The sequence below is a fragment of the Balaenoptera musculus genome, chromosome 11, assembly GCF_009873245.2.
Source record: "Balaenoptera musculus isolate JJ_BM4_2016_0621 chromosome 11, mBalMus1.pri.v3, whole genome shotgun sequence".
Lineage (NCBI taxonomy): Eukaryota > Metazoa > Chordata > Mammalia > Artiodactyla > Balaenopteridae > Balaenoptera > Balaenoptera musculus.
The window spans coordinates 13,113,264-13,134,176 of record NC_045795.1 but is presented as its reverse complement, the minus strand read 5'-3'; the positions used below and the strand labels follow the sequence as shown (position 1 = coordinate 13,134,176).

The following is a 20,913-nucleotide window of genomic DNA, read 5'->3' as shown; positions in this document are numbered from 1 at the left end:
CTTAGGCTATATGGATGAAACTATAATTCAACCAATTTCAGGATATTGCTTTAATCACAACACAACACAAAGAGAATTGGAAAAAAAACACACCTAAACATACAGCATAAGAAGCATACAGATCATTAAAATACTTAACACAAATCCATACAATTTGTCTTAAAGGACCCTCAGAGGGCAGACACAGCCAAGGGGCAGGAGCCAAAAAGAAGGATTTCATTTGGCACGAATACATTAATGGAAGCTGAAAGGTGCTCATAAATGAAAGACATTTTCACCATGTTTGAAGCCACACTGAAGGAGAATGACAACTTTATAAAAACAAAGCTAGTCAAATCTTCCTCTTCTTTTTTTTAAGCTAACATAGTCATTTAGTTTACTCAGCTAAGCTCCAGCCCAGGCAGCTCGCACGATCATTCCTAAACCCAAGGCACATCCCAGTGGGTGAGGGGTCAGACAGTCAAAGAAACCATGAGACGTACTAAGAAAGTCACACCTGGGGGAAAGGATGCCTTTTCACGAAATTCACATAAAATGGCTCATTAGAATACGTCATCTGCTTGGTTGTAAGACATGTCTGACTCCACGACCCCAATACCTTCGTACCTGTAGTTTCTATCATTTGAGGTTGTATCACGTTTACTCTTCTTCCTTTTCAACAGCTTTCCTTCCAACAGGTCAGAGGGTTCAAATGCGGCACAACTCACAGTTTTAAGTCCTTTGGCAAACGGAGCCTCCTTCCCACCCGCTTCAGCTGGATCTGAACGATGGGCTGGGGGCAGAGGTCGGTCACTCCACAGCATTTTTCTTATTTCTTCTTCTTTAGTCTGAAAAGCAGTATTAAACAGTGAAAACGAGTCTGAGTGACTTTCTCCAAGTTCTCATTACTACTGCCTGTAATGAACACTCGTGGCTTCCCTATTTCATTATGCAATCATTCGACAAACAGAGGTTGAGGAATTACTGTTGAAGAAGACAGAGCCAGCCCCGACCCCATACCCTCCAGACACCCTCCAAACATACCCTCACAGGGCTATGGTCTAGTCCTTGCTCTCTGAGAGGCCAAGTAGAGACACGGAAGTAAAGGCTATCAGACCAGAGCTGTGAAGACTGGCTCCCGGCAGAAGGGCAGACAGAGGGTTTATGGGGACCACGTGTGTGTAAATGCTGCAGAAGTTGTCTGAGGGTCTGCACGGCCTCCTCTCAGCTCCCGTCCTCCACCTGGGACCTCCTGCCACCCCTGGCCCCAACTGAAGTTTCTCTTTTTTTTAATAGGAAAAAAACACCATACTTAATTCTCAGAAGTGGATATTGCTTCCTTAGGCTACATGGATGAAACTGTAATTCAACCAACTTCAAGATAGTGCTGCATTCCTTCACCACACAAAGAGAACTTAAAAAAACTAAACATACAGCATAGGAAGCATAGAGATCACTAAAAGAATTAATACAATCCACGCAATCTGTCTTCAAGCTGGCGACTGGAGAGGATGCACGCATTTCGGAGGCAGTGCCCCCTCACGCGAGACCTGGGCTACCTTCCTGCGCTCCTCCACTGCTTGCATCTTCTCTTCTATGTCCTTCATCGTGAAATCTTTTACTTCCTTTTTGATTTTAAGTTTTTTCAGCCTGGCTGGTGGCTTTCTCAGCAGCTTCTCAGTCGTGCTTACCTGCAAAAAGACACTTTTTAAAATGCAGAAACAAATGTATTTATTAGCAGAGGAGAAAGATAAGAGAGAGAGAATAAACATTGTTTAAGGTTTTAGTCCTAAAACACTAAACAGATGTTTGGATAGATTTGTAAAAACAATTATGTGAAAACTGGTAACAACTGAACTCATCCCTAAAGACTTTATGCCTGGTAACAACAGAACTAATTCCTAAAGAAAAAATATCTATTAGATGTCTAGGAAAAAACAGGCTATTATCAAAAAACATGAAAGAAACATGCAGCGATGGAGGAGGGCTCTTGAGAAGTAAAAAAAAACCTGGAGAACAAATACAAGATGGGAAAAGGTGGCGAATGAATGATGCATTTGTAGTTCAAGGTAAAAAGTTAAACCCCATGATTTTATAATATTCCATAAGCTACAACTGACTTTCATTTGGGGTCGAGATTAGTTTTAGGACTTTTGGTCTTGTGAAGGAGAGAATTAACACTGGTCTTTGCTGTCAGTACTTTACAAATGTTTTCATGACAATAGAAAAAACCCCATACTATTTCCTGATTGACTACCCTTTATGCGTTTAGAGCAGTGATAATGACTTTGATTATAATTTCTAGTTATTAAAAAAAGGTTAAGCTGTTGTAAAGGGTTTATAAAGAAAGTTTCATTTTTAAAAATTGGTTTTTTAAAATAATATACCTTGGTTATAAAAAAATTAAAATGATACAGAAATAGTCCCCTAATTCTCTGTTTAACCAGCTGGCCCCCAATCCCACTCATCAGCATGAACCATTTTAAAGAGTTTGGTGTGTGTCTTTCCAGACATTCTCTGTGCACATATATCTATATACACATATGTTAACAGTGCATCTGTCATGTTCAACCAATCAATGGGATTATACCATATACACTGTTTTGCAATTCGCTTTCTTCATTTAATTTAATATGGACATCTTTCTAGGTCAGTATATAAAGAGTTATTAAACTGTCTTAACAAACACCAAACCTTCATTATACAATGAACCAAAACAGGCAGACCTCATTTTATTGTGCTTCACTTAATTGTGCTTCACAGATATTTCGGTTGTTTTTTTTTTACAAATTGAAGAACTGTGGCAACCCTGAGTCAACCAAGTCTATTGGCGCCATTTTCCCAACAGTGTTTGCTCTCTTTACGTCTCTGTGTCACATTTTGGTAATTCTTGCAGTATTTCAAATTCTTTCATTATTATTATATTTGTTACGGTGATCAGTGATCTTTGCTGCTACTATTGCAAACCGATAACGACTCGGTGAAGGCTCAGATGATGGTTAGCATTTTTTAGCAATATAAGTATTTTTAAATTAAGATCTGAACATTGTTTTATTAGACATAATACTATTGGACACTTAACAGGCTACACTATAGTGTAAACATAACTTTTATATGCCCTGGGATACCAAAAAATTCATGTGACTCGATTTATTGTGATATTTCCTTTATTGCAGTGGCCTGGAACCGAACCCGCAATATCTCCAACTAGGTACTCCTGTATTGTTCTAGATAATTTCTCTAAAGACTTTTAAAGACAAAGGAGCTATTGATATCCATTGCCATATCAAAAAGACTGTCTCTTCAGATTGCAATACTGTAGTTACTGAGAAAGTAAATCACACAAAGAGAGACAGTTCAGCATAGCAGGAAAGGGCACCAGATCCAGACATATACAGCCCTGGGTTTGAATCCTGGCTTGGTCATGGTGTGGCTTTGCATGAATTCTTAAACTCTGTAAGCCTTCCCTTCCTCATTTATAAAATAGGTTTTATTTCACAGGATTTTTTTTAGAAAAAAGAGGAAAATCTTTGCCAACTTGGTCTAGCAGCCAGACCACTTCTCTGGTTGAGGCACTGACTGGTGCACCTCTCCTGCCACGTCTGGCACAGAGAAGCGAGGCCCAGCCACCGGTGGTCAGAACAGAGCAGCTAGTGGGATGGGCCACGACCCTGGATCAGTCAGGCGAGGAGCGGTGCCTGCCGAATGGCGTGCCAGGGTCTCGGCAGAGACGCAGCCCCTAGGGATTTCCAGGTGGTAGTGCGAACTCTTCGGGCAAAGGAGGGTGGGCAGGAGGGCGCCCAGCCCATAGTCAAGGAGTACTGGGATGTACAGCTGGTAGGAAAGTAGGAAGAGGCAGAAGAAGAGGAGGAGAGAGTTGAGGAGAATGAGGAGGAGGAGGATGAAGAGGACGAGGAGGAGGAGAGATGAGGGAGAGGATGAGAATTATGTGGACCAAGAAGAAGAGAAGGACGATCCTCCTGAGGGCAGGGCACTAGATTCTGCTGCTGATTTTAAACTGGGATATTTTTTCCGCCAACTTATGATCCCGAAGTCCGTATGGTTCTAAAGAAGAGAGTGAATATCAATATGAAAACGCTGATGAAGAGGAAGAGGATGGAAATGAAAAACCAGAAGAAGGACTTAAAATGGATATGGTCTCAGCAGAGGGCGGCTCTGGAGAATACTGTGGGAAGGCATAAAAAGAAATGGACAGCAAAAGAAAAGATGAATTTGTTCTTCATGGATATTCTAGTTTTCATTAGCTCAAAATACCAATTTTGTTTCAAAGTTCAACACCCCAAAATGATATTAACTGACATCTGACTTTACTCTTACCTTTTAGAGATAAATTTAACAGTATTGTTCACATTGAAAATAAAAGCTCGTTTGAAATGAAATAAATAAATAAATAAAGAGGAAAGTATACAGTAGCCACTCAATAAATGGTAATTACTTATTCAGTGAAAGCAGTGACTTTTTTCAATGACAGCACACAGAATCACAACCAAATACAGTATTTGTCATGAAGGGGAGAAATGAGACTCAGAATCCCAGGGGCCAGCAGGCAGGAGGCCTGGGCTCTGTTTAACCCTGGGTCTACTGCTAACACCCACTGTGTGACCTGACACAAAGCACTTCTCTTTGGACTCACTTTTCTCAAAATTATACCATATACGCTCCTCTGCAACTTGCTGAGGACGGCTAAGGTTTCTTCCAGCTTTAAAATCTATGATTCTTGGAAAGCCTTCTAAAAGGAAAACATTTATTAAAGTTCTGGTTCAGTTGCAGCCTTCAGACAGTTTTATGTGATGAGAAATTTTCACTACAGGAAAACTGGGAGATGTTTGTCAAAGCAAGTTCCCCCTCCCCCATTCTTGTGTTATTTTTTATGACAACTGCTTTTTAGGCTCCCTGCTGACAAAAGCCATCTGCTGAAAAGACGGGACATGCTTGCTATGGAGGCTCAACTAGAGATACTGTGAAATTAGGATGAAACAGTTTTTTGGGGAAGTTCACTCATAGAGGGCTAACAGAGTATGGAATAGTCATCTAATATCCAATAAAGCAAGTCTCCATCAGGCTTACACAGGAGTCTGAGCCTTGATTTAAATCATGAGATCAATAGTTTCAAGAGAGCTTGGGCTTTCTAGTTTGGGTGACCTCTTCCTGTGGCTTTATCCCAAAATGATGCATAAGAAATCATGTACTTCCTCTCCCTTGTGGAAGTTAATCCTACCTTGTACAGCCCTTGTCCTTTCTTGAGTTTGACATTTTAAAGAAAAGCATTGAAAGACCTGAGGAAAGCTATCTGTATTCTTTACCACTGGATTTTATAAAGTCAGGAGTTACCAATTGTTGGCACTTAAAAAATGATAGCATTATATGATCACATTTTACGTACAGAGGTGCTACCCATAGATACTCTAAAAAAAAAAAATCAACTTTAAAACCTATAGAAGTTACTAGTTCAAGTATTCTCTTTAAGAACACCAGCAGGGGATGGCACACCCAAAGATGCTGTGATAAGAAGGGGATCTCGTTTCTAGCCAACCTGCTTGTATACATTACTTCCTGCATCCACTGTGTCTTCCTCAGAGCTTTCCTAGTTAATTATTGACCGACAGATAAACCTACCTTGGCTATGTTCTCTTAATAGGAGTCTTGTGCATAGAATAAGCCAAAGTTTCTCACAACAGATCTGTCACCCCCTGCTCTGCCACTGTTAAGACCTCCTAAGATGGTCACTCTGAGCGTTAACTGCCATTATTTTGTCTTTACCCCGGTCAACTTCCTCCTCCTTAAAAGACTCCCCATGAGGTTCAGCAAATAATGTTACACACTCTGATACACTGTCAACAAACTCCCTAACTGCACTGAAGGTTATCAAGGACAGAGGTTGCCTGGAAAAGGGAATCAACTTGGACTAGAGACAGAAGGGATCAATAGAGGATTGAGAGTCTTGTGTAGGGAAACCCAGAACGGGAGAAATGAGTTTGGATGAGAAACACCTGAAGTGGATAATGCCTATGTGGATAAATGACAGCCGCTCCCATCTCTTTAAAGAGATCTGTACCAATCCATGCATGTATTTACATGTGTAGGTAAAACTAATATACATTTATAATACAGCCATTGGAGTCTCAGTAGAATGTTTTAAAATATACTGGAAGATTCACTTAGTCTGATAATTTAGCTTCTTAACATCGTATTACTTACATATCATTATAATTCTTTCTGAGTGAGCGTAACATCTACTAGCGTGAATGTGCTTGCAGGCAGGTTATCCAGAGGGGCTACGGAATGGCTGTAGTACTGGCTAAAAAGCAGATGATGAAAAAAATTAAGAAAAAAGACGATAGGGGGCCCTGTGGACACAGATACTGCTGCGGATTTCTAGGAAGAGACCAGCTCATAGGGGAGTCCCCTTTTCAGCATCCTTTATTATATTTCACTCTAAATAATAACTGAATTAAAGATAACAACCTGGCTAAGACAGGGACAGATCTATGTCTAAAGTTCCCTTGTATTTATATATAATATTGGTCTACATAAGGAGCCTTGTTTTTAAGTATTCTCACTTTTATTGTTCTGTTTTTTTCCCATAATATTTCATTTAAAGTTCTTTTTAAAGCAATGAAGAAATGGTGTTCACATGTCTGATTGGATTCATCGTATTGTAGTATCTGCTGACAATAACATCCTTTTTCTTGACTATCCCCTTTTTGTTTCCTTTGGCTCTTTGTTTCTTAGTTAAAAGTATTAACTGTCTCATAATATTTTCATTTTCAGTCCTTCAACATTCATTCTCATCTTTTTGTATTGGCCTCAGAACTTTCCCCCAAATATTCAAGACATCTGGTGTCTGACACACATGTTCTCAGCTACACCTGGATTGAAAGAGACTTTACCTGTGACACTGAGCAATTATATCTCTTCATTTCCATACGCTTCCTGGGTATCATCTTAGTCCTATAGTGAACACATGTTCTATTTTCAGGGATATTTTAGGACTCTCTTTCACAGTGAATGGGGGATTTCAGTTTCAAAAGCTTTAACCCTTCCCAGCTTGATAATGAATTTGAGGGCTTGGTGTACATTTTTACTGAAACTTCATGGCAGTGGTTCTCAGCCTGGGCTGCCCACTGGAATCACCTGGGAGCTTTCAAAAGCACCACATCCTGGGCCCACCCCAAGCCACTGCTCCCAGGAGTTTTGAAAGTTTCCTGGGTGACGCAAATGTACAGGTTGAGGACTGCACTCAGCAAGAAGATGCACAGCTGTGCCTTACAGCTCCGGCCTGTTGCAAGTCTGGCTTTTGTTGGCCATCTTGGCCCAATTCCAAAGCAAAAAAAAAGAAAAAGAGAACTGTGTTATTCTTGCCTACCTTTGCAGTCCTGTCACATTTAAATCCTTTTGAGAACGCTCCAACTATGCCCCTGACAACCATTCTATTTCTACATAATACGAAACACAGTCTTCATCTTTGGATCTCTTAATGATGTTATTGAAAGTCAAGCCTGTAGTTTTCATTTTTTAATAGATACGTTTCTTTCGCAGTGTAGTTTATATTAATTAACCTTGCTGGTGCCCTTGCAAGGTCCGAGTCTGAATCCATTCATCTCTGGCACCGGAATCACTGAAAAATGTGTTAATGTTACCCCCACTGACGTGAGCATCAAGGGTCCATGGCATCTCTCTTCAGAAGGCTTGCTTAGCTACTGAATGTTCCCACAATCTATCCTCCTCCAGATGGCTCTCCTGTCTTTTCTTTTTTTTTTTTTTTGAATTTTATTTTATTTATTTTTTTATACAGCAGTTTCTTATTAGTTATCCATTTTATTCGTATTAGTGTATATATGTCAATCCCAGTATCTCAATTCATCACACACACACCCCCCACCCCCAGCCGCTTTCCCCCCTTGGGGTCGATACATTAGTTCTCTACATCCGTGTCTCAATTTCTGCCCTGCAAACCGGTTCATCTGTACCATTTTTCTAGGTTCCACATATATGCGTTAATAGACGTTATTTGTTTTTCTCTTTCTGACTTACTTCACTCTGTATGACAGTCTCTAGATTCATCCATGTCCCTACAAATGACTCAATTTCGTCCCTTTTTATGGTTGAGTAATATTCCATTGTATATATGTACCACAATTTCTTTATCCATTCGTCTGTCGATGGGCATTTAGGTGGCTTCCATGACCTGGCTATTGTAAATAGTGCTGCAATGAACATTGGGGCACATGTGTCTTTTTGAATTATGGTTTTCTCTGGGTATATGCCCACCACTGGGATTCCTGGGTCATATGGTAATTCTATTTTTAGTTTTTTAAGGAACCTCCATACTGTTCTCCATAGGGGCTGTATCAATTTACATTCCCACCAACAGTGTAAGAGGGTTCCCTTTCCTCCACACCCTCTCTAGCATTTGTTGTTTGTAGATTTTCAGATGATGCCCATTCTAACTGGTGTGAGGTGATACCTCATTACAGTTTTGATTTGCATTTCTCTAATAATTAGTGATGTTCAGCAGCTTTTCATGTGCTTCTTGTCCATCTGTATGTCTTCTTTGGAGAAATGTCTATTTAGGTCACTGCCCATTTTTGGATTGGGTTTTTTTTTAATATTGAGCTGCATGAGCTGTTTATATATTTTGGAGATTAATCCTTTGTCCACTGATTCATCTGCAAATATTTTCTCTCATTCTGAGTGCTGTCTTTTCATCTTGTTTGTAGTTTCCTTTGCTTTGCAAAAGCTTTTAAGTTTCATTAGGTCCCATTTGTTTATTTTTGTTTTTATTTCCATTACTCTAGGAGGTGGATCAAAAAAGATCTTGCTGTGATTTATGTCAAAGAGTGTTCTTCCTATGTTTTCCTCTAAGAGTTTTATAGTGTCCAGTCTTACATTTAGGTCTCTAATCCATTTTGAGTTTATTTTTGTGTATGGTGTTAGGGAGTATTCTAATTTCATTCTTTTACATGTAGCTGTCCTGTGTTCCCAGTACCACTTATTGAAGAGACTGTCTTTTCTCCATTGTATATCCTTGCCTCCTTTGTCAAAGATTAGTTGACCATAGGTGCGTGGGTTTATCGCTAGGCTTTCTATCCTGTTCCATTGATCTATATTTCTGTTTTTGTGCCAGTACCATATTGTCTTGATTACTGTAGCTTTGTAGTATAGTCTGAAGCCAGGGAGTCTGATTCCTCCAGCTCCATTTTTTTCCCTCAAGACTGCTTTGGCTATTCGGGGTCTTTTGTGTCTCCATAAAAATTTTAAGATTTTTTGTTCTAGTTCTGTAAAAAATGCCACTGGTAATTTGATAGGGATTGCATTAAATCTGTAGATTGCTTTGGGTAGTATAGTCATTTTCACAATATTGATTCTTCCAATCCAAGAGCATGGTATATCTCTCCATCCGTTTGTATCATCTTTAATTTCTTTCATCAGTGTCTTACAGTTTTCTGACTACAGGTCTTTTACCTCCCTAGGTAGGCTTATTCCTAGGTATTTTATTCTTTTTGTTGCAATGGTAAATGGGAGTGTTTCCTTAATCTTTAGGATTCTCCATGTATAGTATCCTGTCATCTGCAAACAGTGACAGTTTTACTTCTTCTTTTCCAATTTGTATTCCTTTTATTTCTTTTTCTTCTCTGATTGCCGTGGCTAGGACTTCCAAAACTATCTTGAATAATAGTGGCGAGAGTGGACATCCTTGTCTTGTTCCTGATCTTAGAAGAAATGCTTTCAGTTTTTCACCATTGAGAATGATGTTTGCAGGGGGTTTGTCATATATGGCCTTTATTATGTTGAGGTAGGTTCCCTCTATGCCCACTTTCTGGAGAGTTTTTATCATAAACGGGTGTTGAATTTTGTCAGAAGCTTTTTCTGTATCTATTGAGATGATCATATGGTTTTTATTCTTCAATTCGTTAATATGGTGTATCACATTGATTGATTTGCATATATTGAAGAATCCTTGCATCCCTGGGATAAATCCCACTTGATCATGGTGTATGATCCTTTTAATGTGTTGTTGGATTCTGTTTGCTAGTATTTTGTGGAGGATTTTTGCATCTATATTCATCAGTGATATTGGTCTGTAATTTTCTTTTTTTGTAGTGTCTTTGTCTGGTTTTGGTATCAGGGTGATGGTGGCCTCATAGAATGTTTGGGAGTGTTCCTTCCTCTGCAATTTTTTGGAAGAGTTTGAGAAGGATGGATGTTAGCTCTTCTCTAAATGTTTGGTAGAATTCACCTGTGAAGCCATCTGGTCCTGGACTTCTGTTTGTTGGAAGATTTTTAATTACCGTTTCAATCTCATTACTTGTGATTGGTCTGTTCATATTTTCTATTTCTTCCTGGTTCAGTCTTGGAAGGTTATATCTTTCTAAGAATTTGTCCATTTCTTCCAGGTTGTCCATTTTATTGGCATAGTTGCTTGTAGTAGTCTCTTAGGATGCTTTGTATTTCTGCGATGTCTGTTGTAACTTCTTTTTCATTTCTAATTTTATTTTTTTTTAAACTTTGGGTTTATGTATTTATTTATTTATTTACTTATTTACTTACTTATTTACTTATTTATTTATTTACTTACTTATTTACTTACTTATTTACTTACTTATTTACTTACTTATTTATTTATTTACTTATTTACTTATTTATTTATTTATGGCTGTGTTGGGTCTTCGCTTCCGTGCGAGGGCTTTCTCTAGTTGCGGCAAGTGGGGGCCACTCTTCATCGCGGTGCATGGGCCTCTCATTATCGCGGCCTCTCTTGTTGCAGAGCACAGGCTCCAGACGCGCAGGCTCAGTAGTTGTGGCTCACGGGCCTAGTTGCTCCGTGGCATGTGGGATCTTCCCAGACCAGGGCTCGAACCCATGCCCCCTGCATTGGCAGGCAGATTCTCAACCACTGCGCCACCAGGGAAGCCCCTCATTTCTAGTTTTATTGATTTGAGTCCTCTCCCTCTTTTCCTTGATGAATCTGGCTAATGCTTTATCAATTTTGTTTATCTTCTCAAAGAACCAGCTTTTAGTTTTATTGATCTTTGCTATTGTTTTGTTTCTATTTCATTTATTTCTGCTCTGATATTTATGATTTCTTTCCTTCTGCTAACTTTGGGTTTTGTTTGTTCTTCTTTTTCTAGTTCCTTTTACTTGAGATTCTTCTTGTTTCTTGAGGTAGGCTTGTATTGCTATAAACTTCCCTCTTAGAACTGCTTGTGCTGCATCCCATACGTTTTGGATCATCGTGTTTTCATTGTCATTTGTCTCTAGGTATTTTTTGATTTCCTCTTTGATTTCTTCAGTGATCTCTTGGTTATTTAGTAACGTATTGTTTAGCCTCCAAGTGTTTGTGTTTTTTACGTTTTTTTCCCTGTAATTGATTTCTAATCTCATAGCGTTGTGGTCAGAAAAGATGTTTGATATGATTTCAATTTTCTTAAATTTACTGAGGCTTGATTTGTGACCCAAGATGTGATCTATCCTGGAGAATGTTCCGTGCACACTTGAGAAGAAAGTGTAATCTGCTGTTTTTGGATGGAATGTTCTATAAATATCTATTAAATCTATCTGGTCTATTGTGTCATTTAAAGCTTGTGTTTCCTTATCAATTTCCTGTTTGGGTGATCTGTCCATTGGTATAAATGAGATGTTAAAGTCCCCCACTATTATTGTGTTACTGTTGATTTCTTCTTTTAAAGCTGTTACCAGTTGCCTCATGTATTGAGGTGCTCCTATGTTGGGTGCATATATATTTATAATTGTCACATCTTCCTCTTGGATTGATCCCCTGATCATTATGTAGTGTCCTTCCTTGTCTCTTGTAACATTTTTTATTTTAAAGTCTATTTTATCTGATATGAGTATTGCTACTCCAGCTTTCTTTTGATTTCCATTTGCATGGAATATCTTTTTCCATCCCCTCACTTTCAGTCTGTATGTGTCCCTAGGTCTAAAGTGGGTCTCCTGTAGACAGCATATAGATGGGTCTTGTTTTTGTATCCATTCAGCAAGCCTGCGTCTTTTGGTTGGAGCATTTAATCCATTCACATTTAAGGTAATTATCAATATGTATGTTCCTATTACCATTTTCTTAATTGTTTTGGGTTTGTTTTTGTAGGTCCTTTTCTTCTCTTGTGTTTCCCACTTAGAGAAGTTCCTTTTGCATTTGTTGTAGAGCTGGTTTGGTGGTGCTGAATTCTCTTAACTTTTGCTTGTCTGTAAAGCTTTTGACTTCTCCATCGAATCTGAATGAGATTCTTGCCGGGTAGAGTAACCTTGGTTGTAGGTTCTTCCCTTTCATCACTTTAAATATGTCATGCCACTCCCTTCTGGCTTGTAGAGTTTCTGCTGAGAAATAAGCTGTTAACCTTATGGGAGTTCCCTTGTATGTCATTTGTCATTTTTCCCTTGCTGCTTTCAACAATTTTTCTTTGTCTTTAATTTTTGCCAATTTGATTACTATGTGTCTCAGCGTGTTTCTCCTTGGGTTTATCCTGTATGGGACTCTCTGCACTTCCTGGACTTGGGTGTCTATTTCCTTTCCCATGTGAGGGAAGTTTTCAACTATAATCTCTTCAAATATTTTCTCGGGTCCTTTCTCTCTCTCTCTTCTCCTTCTGGGATCCCTATAATGCGAATGTTGTTGCATTTAATGTTGTCCCAGAGGTCTCTTAGGCTGTCTTCATTTCTTTTCATTCTTTTTTCTTTATTCTGTTCTGCAGCAGTGAATTCCACCATTCTGTCTTCCAGGTCACTTATCTGTTCTTCTGCCTCAGTTATTCTGCTATTGATTCCTTCTACTGTAGTTTTCATTTCAGTTATTGTATTGTTCATCTCCGTTTGTTTGTTCTTTAATTCTTCTAGGTCTTTGTTAAACATTTCTTGCATCTTCTCGATCTTTGCCTGCATTCTTTTTCCAAGGTCCTGGATCATCTTCACTATCATTATTCTGAATTCTTTTTCTGGAAGGTTGCCTATCTCCACTTCATTTAGTTGTTTTTCTGGGGTTTTATCTTGTTCCTTCATCTGGTACACACCCCTCTGCCTTTTCATCTTGTCTATCTTTCTGTGAATGTGTTTTTTATTCCACAGGCTGCAGGATTGTAGTTCTTCTTGCTTCTGCTCTCTGCCCTCTGGTGGATGAGGCTATCTAAGAGGCTTGAGGCTCCTGTCTTTTCTTTTTGACCCACCTTTTATTTATTTATTTATTTTTTCATGATTCAAGGATTTATTAAGTCATACATGCAAAACATACTGCTAATCGCATTAGCAAAAGATCAATGTAAAAACACTCCACAATTCTGCAACTGTCAATTTAAAAAATTTTGTTCTAGTGGTTGAAAGGTCCAAGCTCGTATTCTTGCCAGTGGGTAAGTTGTACAGAACTTCGTTAGCACGAGCACGGGGTTGACAGAACCTCACAGACCCCAAGGGACATCGTTAGGGCAAGGACAGGAAGCGTGTGCACGCTGTGAGGCAAGAGGGGGCAGTGTTGTTAGACCAGGTCCAGTGTCGGTCATCCGGCAGGGTTTACAGTTTAAGAATATCTAAGTATTTTAAAAACTGTAAAGCTGCAACATAGGATTTTTACACCTAGTTACTAGAAAACCAAGGAAAGCACTTACTAGCTTTGGATAAGGTAACATGAAAACAGGAATGCACTTTTACTAATCTACAAAAAATTTTTTCTAATGCATATTCAGAACGATTTTATAATACAAGGAGGCATATTGCTCATTAAGAAGGGGTTCTATAAGAAAAGCACTTACTAAGTTAGCAACTATGAAAATGATGAGGTCAAAGATGGATTAAATGCCCACTTTCAGGAGGAATGGGCACGTTTAAGGAAAAGGAAAAGCTTAAGAAAACACTTACTGATAATACCGACCTTTCTTCATCATCTACTGCATTTGACAGAAATTAACCTTTTAAAACGTTTACCCGTGACACTTTTAATAGTTTAATTATTACGTATACAATGTAGTGTAAATTAATCTCCATATTTTGTTAAAATACTGTCTTCATCCTCTGATCACAAGTGTTCCACACACGCCACCCAGCGCACCCACGGCCAGAGCAGAACGCTTCATCGGAGGGAGCACGGGAGTAAGAGCTCTGTTCCAAATCTCACAAAATCTAATACACTAATTTGTTTTAAAAATCTCACTACGAAATCAAAAAGATGGATCCAAAGAGCTGAGCTGTTACACTCGTTCGTTACGACGTACAGTGTTAGGTAGGGAACGTGGGCTGGCCAATCAGGGTGCATTAAATGGCAGCGTCTCAGGAAGGAGGCTGTACTGCTCTTCGTCTGAACCTCATTAGCGAGCGTCTGCATCTCCTGCCTCAGCAGCTAGTCTCTTCCAGACAAAGGTCTTTGAACAGTTTAGTGCTTAGTGTTCTTAGCCCAACAATGCAACTTAGTTCACAAGGTATTTTGGCAACTCTTAATCTGAGCAAGAATAGGGGCTTTGAAAAATAAGGCTTTAAGGAAGCTTGTCATTTTAGGGCTAAACTTTAATAGAATGTGAAAGTTTGAACTCTTACACTTTAAACAAACAAAACCTAGAAATTACTGATTGGTTCAAAACGGTTTTATGGAAAAACTGATCTGTAACAAAAACTTGGCATTGAGTGCGAAGGCTCCACCGTTTGAGCAAAGCGTACAAAGGGTCCTGGGGGACGGGACAGGCGGGAGGGGCCCGGACATTCACAACAGCAGGCATTTTCTCTTCCTCTTCTTGACGGGGGGCGGGCAGAGAACCGCCCGGATAGCTTCATCAAACACCGTCTTGAGACCTCGCTGCGTGAGCGCCGAGCACTCCAGGTATTTGACGGCACCGATCTCCTTGGCCATGGCCAAGCCCTGCGGGTAGGTGATGGGCATCAGCTTCTTCTCCTTCAGTTTCTCAATCATGTCTTTATCATCCCTCAGATCAAGTTTCGTCCCCACCAGGATGATAGGAGTGTTGGGACAGTGGTATCGCACTTCAGGGTACCACTTTGCACGAACATTTTCAAATGATGCAGGACTCACAAGAGAAAAGCAAATCAAGAATACATCTGTCTGCGGATAGGAAAGGGGGCGCAATCGGTCATAATCTTCTTGTCCAGCCGTATCCCACAAGCCCAGATTCACCGGTTTTCCATCCACCATAACACTGGCAGAATAGTTGTCAAAGACAGTGGGGATATACTCTCCAGGAAAGGCATTGGTCGTGTAACAGATCAGGAGGCAAGTTTTACCTACAGCTCCGTCTCCCACCACCACACACTTGATGGCCTGCATCTGGGTCGCTCTCTGGGCCGCGGCGGCGGCGGCCGGGCGCTGAGGCGAGGAGCGGAGAGCCCGGGGCGCGCAGCTGCGGGAGGCGGGGCGCGGGGTGCCGGGGCCGCTGTCCACGCCGCCTTGCCCTCCGCCGATGGGAAGCCGGAGCCCAGCAGCAGCCACCACCCAAAGCTGGGGAAAACTTCCACCTTTTATTTTCTGACCCCCAGTGATTCACCTACAGCGAGAAAAAAAAATCTCTCCTTGTCCTTTCCATATTAAAGATGCATCATTTTTTAGTACTTTGAAGTAAGATAAGGTACTCGAAAATGCCTTGCATCCTGTTAGCTAGCCTTGTGCAAATGTAAATTGTCATTATGTTGGCATCATTTTTTCCATTATGTGGTCCATTTTTACCTTCCCCTTCCCCCCCAGTTCCTCTTATTATTGGCAGCCTGATAGTATCATTCATAAGGCTTAACAATCTCCTTTCCTTGCCAAATACTTTCTGCAGGACTTATTTTTCCTTCTTCAAAAGAAAATACCACTTTGGCTTTTATTTATGAGTTCTCAGCAAGTCCCTCACACAGAGATGGAAATTACCTTTATTGAAACACTAAGTGACTTGGTCTAGGTGCAAACTTGATTTCACTAATGAATCTTTTTATTCCCTATTGATTGTTTTCCCTACAACACAGGGGACTGGCCATCACTGAGGTGCCTTTGATATAATTTCTGGTCTCAATTTCCATCACTTCTGTTTCTTTCTTTTCTTTCCTATTCATTTTCCCTTAGGCCTCTTTTCTGTATTATTTCTTCTTTTTATCTTCTTTTCTCTGTCTATGCTTTAGGATTACTGGTGCTGCCGGCAAACAGTGGCTTAAAAAGAAACCCAAACCAATAAGAACTAAGCAAAACAACAGCAAATCTGCCATCTTCTTCACAGGTTTACAAAGAAGTTATTAAAAAGTTAAGAACTCAAGACTTTGGCCACAACAAGTTAAAATCAGGCCACAAATAATGTTCACACTACAGAAAAACAATGATAGATCAGTCAAGATGAATCAACAAAGAAAATTAAGGGTATAACAATTTTTATCATTGTATTTATTTCCTCATGGTTGACCTCAGGGTGTGTATATAAAGGTATACATGTATCTATTTTAGCTTTGACATTTAGGCCTATTTTCTTATTGGATAAGTCAGGGTTCAGTTTGATATTCACATGCCTAGTGCATAGGCAATGTTTAATAAAAACTGCTGAAAGACTGAAGGCATTTTATTCAATGGGGCTTATCATGTCTCAAATTTGGTGAAACTCAAGATATGTTTCATTGGATTCATTCATCATTAACGATCAGGCAATTCCTGAATCTGTAGAGAAGGATGGTGTGCAGAGGGGTGAGGGAGTTTATGGGAGAAAAAACTGGCTTAGATAAATGCTGTAATCTGTATTGTGACACTAAGATGCATATTGGTGGAAAAAATAACTAGTGATCAGTCATATTCTGTTGCTATTTTAACTATAAGCTAGTGTTAATTAGAAAATTACTTGCCGTGACATCATATGATTCTCCATTTCTAAATACTCTGCTGTGGCTATGTATTATTCCTTGAACAATTAACTCCTCCAGGATGTCTGATGACTTTTGTTGCTCTCGATTCTCTAAGGGTTGGGGTTTATGGATTAATCCATTGATCACTAGGTCTTCCAAAGGAAAAGAAAAAAGAAAGTGAAATTTAAGCACAAAGATTTTATCAATCAAATGCTAAATACATGTCTTATAAATCATGCTAATTAACTCTTAGTCTCAACACTTGTACCTAAATATCTGTTTCTACTACAAATCTTTATAATCCTTCGAAGTTCAAATCCTTAATGTTCTTACAGAGGATACACATCAACATAATATACTGTTTACTTAGCAGGTCGAATATTAACATAACAAAAAGTCTTTCTTGTGCTGCTATGTACTACTTTTTTGTTGTAACAACACTTACACACTTGGGTACGATTATACGGGTTCTGTGCAATAATTATGAAGCTAAACCACAGCCACGAATGAGATAGTCTTTCAGTGACTCTTATGAGTTGCAGTTTGGTTTCTATGCTTTGTATACAAAGGATAAACAGCGTGATGTTGCCAAGAGACTTCTAGTTCTGCAACCCTGAGTTTACAATTACGCCATCTGCTAAATCTACATAAGTAAAAGCATGCCTTTTTGAAAAGAGTCTTTGAACCAAATCAGAATTGGAGTCGAGTGGTAGCTAAATTTTTATTCTAAAAATGGCACTGAAACAGTTTATAGGGGAGCACTAATGAGAGAGACCACTCCCTTCACAAATCACCCAATTATATAAATAAGCAAGCAAGCATCTGTTTTTACAACCTCATAAAATAAAGGTGCAATGAGAGGTCCTCAGAAATGAGCTCTCTTCTATTTTAAGAAGTCCATTTCATCCAGTGGATGGAATCTTTTTATGAAAATTCTAAACCCACTGGTTAACAAAGACAGTTTTCATGAATTTGTAATGGGAAGACAGGAAAAACACACACACGTACACACACACACACAAACCAGATGTCTCTCACTTCAGAATATTAACCTTCCTGGTATCAGAGACTTCTAATTGCCCACTGCAATTAACTCCAACGAATTTCCTATAGTCTTATCACCTTTCCAGTGCTATGTCTTCTACTCATACACGTGTTTGAAATAGAGTCAGTTCTCATTTTAAAGTGCTCTGTACAGATTTTGGTACAGAGTAGTAAAGCATGGCTTTCAAGGAGGTAAACGAGAAACTAAAAGAACAGAAAAAAATCAATAAAGAAGAGGTGAATCCTCTTCAAGGAATTAGAATGATTTTTTGTTAGAAGGTGGGTTTATCTGCAAGGGTCAAAATAATAATAATAATGACCGTTTATTGAGCACTCACGTGTCTGGCACTATGTTAAGTACTTTATGTTCTTTGTAAGATCTAATTCAAACATAAATTCTGTGACAGAGGTGTTACTATCTCTATTTTATACATAAACTATATGAGAGAAGCTAATCAACTTGCTCAAGGTGACACAAGTAGTAAGTGAATTAACTAGGATTTGAATCCAAGTCAATCTGACATTAGCATCCACGCTCTTCTCCACCTCACTGTACTCCTTTCCAAACAGCTTATGTATCAATAAATGGCTCCCACTGGTCATGGTCCACTTCTCTCTCAGGATGTTCTTAAAAAGAATGTCATCGTTGACATCTGTCACTAGCATAACAGAATTATTTTAACCATTTCTATCCATTCTTTTCTGAGTCTACCAAAGTGCTTGGCTTGACATTTACAGTAGCTCACTTATACAGAAATCCCTGGACTACATCAGTCATTTCAACTAATATTCATGATTTCTTGGGACACTGAAGATTATTGGGGGAATGTTTAAAAATAACATTGTGCTTCTTTCTGATTATAAAAGAAATAGTGGGGCTTCCCTGGTGGCACAGTGGTTGAGAATCTGCCTGCCAATGCAGGGGACACGGGTTCGAGCCCTGGTCTGGAAGGATCCCACATGCCGCGGAGCAACTAGGCCCGTGAGCCACAACTACTGAGCTTGCGCGTCTGGAGCCTGTGCTCCACAACAAGAGAGGTCGCGATAGTGAGAGGCCCGCGCACCGCGATGAAGAGTGGCCCCCGCTTGCTGCAACTAGAGAAAGCCCTCGCACAGAAACGAAGACCCAACACAGCCAAAATAAATAAATTAATTAATTAATTTAAAAAAAATAGTGGTTATCAGAGTAAACTTGGAATATATAAAAAAGAGTAAAGAGGAAAATTAAGACGTCCATATTCTTACCTTTCAGAGGTTGCCAGTTAACATATGAAATTTAATTTTTATAAATTTGACATCATACTGAACATCCAGTTTTACTTCTTATGTAGTTAATATTTACAGTAGCATCAGTTCATGCCATTAGAAATTTCATAAGTGTAGTGTAGAAAGTGAAATCATGCAAGAAAACATGGGTGGGTTTGTCTTTAATCTTGGTGTAGGGAAAGGCTTTCTAGCTATGTCTGAAAATCCAGATTCAATGAAAGAAAGATTGATAAGTTTTACTACAGTAAAAAAAAACCTTCAGAATGGCAAAAAAAAGAACCCAAACCCACAGTAAAAGTCAAAAATAGGTATCACGTACCTCCTGATTTGATGTACTAAGCACGATACAATATCATTTTTGGTATTCTCGCTAAAAATGCATATTCTGAACCTAATCATGAGGAAATATCAGACAAACTCAAACTGAGGAATACTCTACAAAGTAAGTGGCTTATATCTCCAAATATATCAAGGTTTTAGAAGACAAGAAAAGCCAAGGAATTGTTCCGGATTAAAGGAAGCTAAAGTCACATGACAACTACATTAAACGTGTGATTCTGCATTAGATCTTGAACCAGAAATTTATTTCTAAAGGACATTTGTGAGACAACTGACAAAATTTGAATAGGTGAGATAACAAGTACTGCATCAGCGGTAATTGTCTGATTTGGATCCTTGTACTGAGATTTTGCAAAGAATGTTCTTGTTTTTTTTTTTGTTCTTGTTTTTAGGTAATGCACACGGATATATTTAAGAGTAAAGTATCATTATGTCTGTGACTTACTCTCAGAAAAAATCTAGATGTATATGGGAGAAGGGGGGAGAGGGAAGACGGAGGGAGGGAAGAGAGGGGACAATGATAACACAAATGTGGTCCAACATTAACTTTGGGGGAATCTGGGTGAAAGAATACAGGCATTTTTTGTTTTGGACAACTTTTCTTATCTGAAACTTCTCAAAATCAGAAGTTTTTTTGTTTGTTTGTTTTGTTTTCTTTGTTTTTGTTTTTGGCCATGCCATGCAGCTTGTGGGATCTTAGTTCCCCGACCAAGGACTGAACCCGGGCCCTTGGCAGTGAGAGTTCAGAGTCCTAACCACTGGACCGCCAGGGAATTCCACAGAAGTGTTAGGATGTTTTGTTTTTTTACTAAAAGGAAATACTTGGGAAATGTTAGTGTGAAACTTGAAATTAAAAAAAATTTTATTGAAGTATATATAGCTGATTTACAATGTTGTGTGAACCTTGAAATTTTTAACAAATATACTCTGTAGCTGTGAAGAGCAGGGATACAGAGAGGAGACAGAGAGGACACTGGGCAGAGAACAAATAGAAAGCTCAGGGTACTGGTTCTTATTCATCCTGTGGGAAGAGCTTTCCGGAAAACGAATTTACACTACATTTTGAAAACACCTGCTTTGGTGGTTCAGTCCCTCCCCCACTGGTCTCTCTTAGCACCATCCTGCTTACCTGGGGCCCTCCCTACCCATACTGCTTTCAACGGTGTACAGATGGCAGGACTGCCTGTCCGAGGGCACCCCTGTCCTCCTAACAATCTCTAGTCTGTTAACACATGGATATTGCGCATTCGTGTTGCAGTCTAGGAGGGATTCTCATCAACAGAATCATCAGAGAGAAAAAACACATGCGCTGGCCCAACACAGAAGGAGAGGAAGGGGCCGTCCCTGCCCTGCACCCCCCATCTCCTCCTTCATCCTCAGAGGTCATGCTACACCCTATCAGAAGCACAGGACGAGGGCAAATGTGAAATTTGTGATGGACCTAGAGAA

At 39.4% G+C, this 20,913-nt stretch overlaps 2 protein-coding genes across 2 annotated transcripts in view; both read right to left on the bottom strand.

Annotated features, from left to right (window-relative positions):
• Positions 1–208: 208 nt before the first annotated feature.
• Positions 209–20,913, bottom strand: part of STMND1 (stathmin domain containing 1) — a 33,607-nt gene continuing 12,902 nt past the window's right edge. The window contains exons 3-5 of the mRNA XM_036870060.1: positions 16,816–16,967; positions 1,539–1,670; positions 209–827 (exon numbers count right to left, since the gene is read on the bottom strand). Coding sequence (XP_036725955.1) covers positions 543–827; positions 1,539–1,670; positions 16,816–16,967 — 569 coding nt within the window. The 3' untranslated portion in view covers positions 209–542. The remainder of the gene's footprint in view (positions 828–1,538; positions 1,671–16,815; positions 16,968–20,913) is intronic.
• Positions 14,304–15,355, bottom strand: LOC118904177 (ras-related C3 botulinum toxin substrate 1-like). Its single transcript, XM_036870059.1, has one exon. It carries the CDS (start codon positions 15,278–15,280, stop codon positions 14,702–14,704), a length of 579 nt encoding a protein of 192 aa, XP_036725954.1. The 5' UTR covers positions 15,281–15,355; the 3' UTR covers positions 14,304–14,701.

Coding starts and splice junctions, on each gene's coding strand:
- LOC118904177 (XM_036870059.1), bottom strand. CDS start 15,280: ATGCAGGCCATCAAGTGTGTGGTGGTGGGAGACGGAGCTGTAGGTAAA.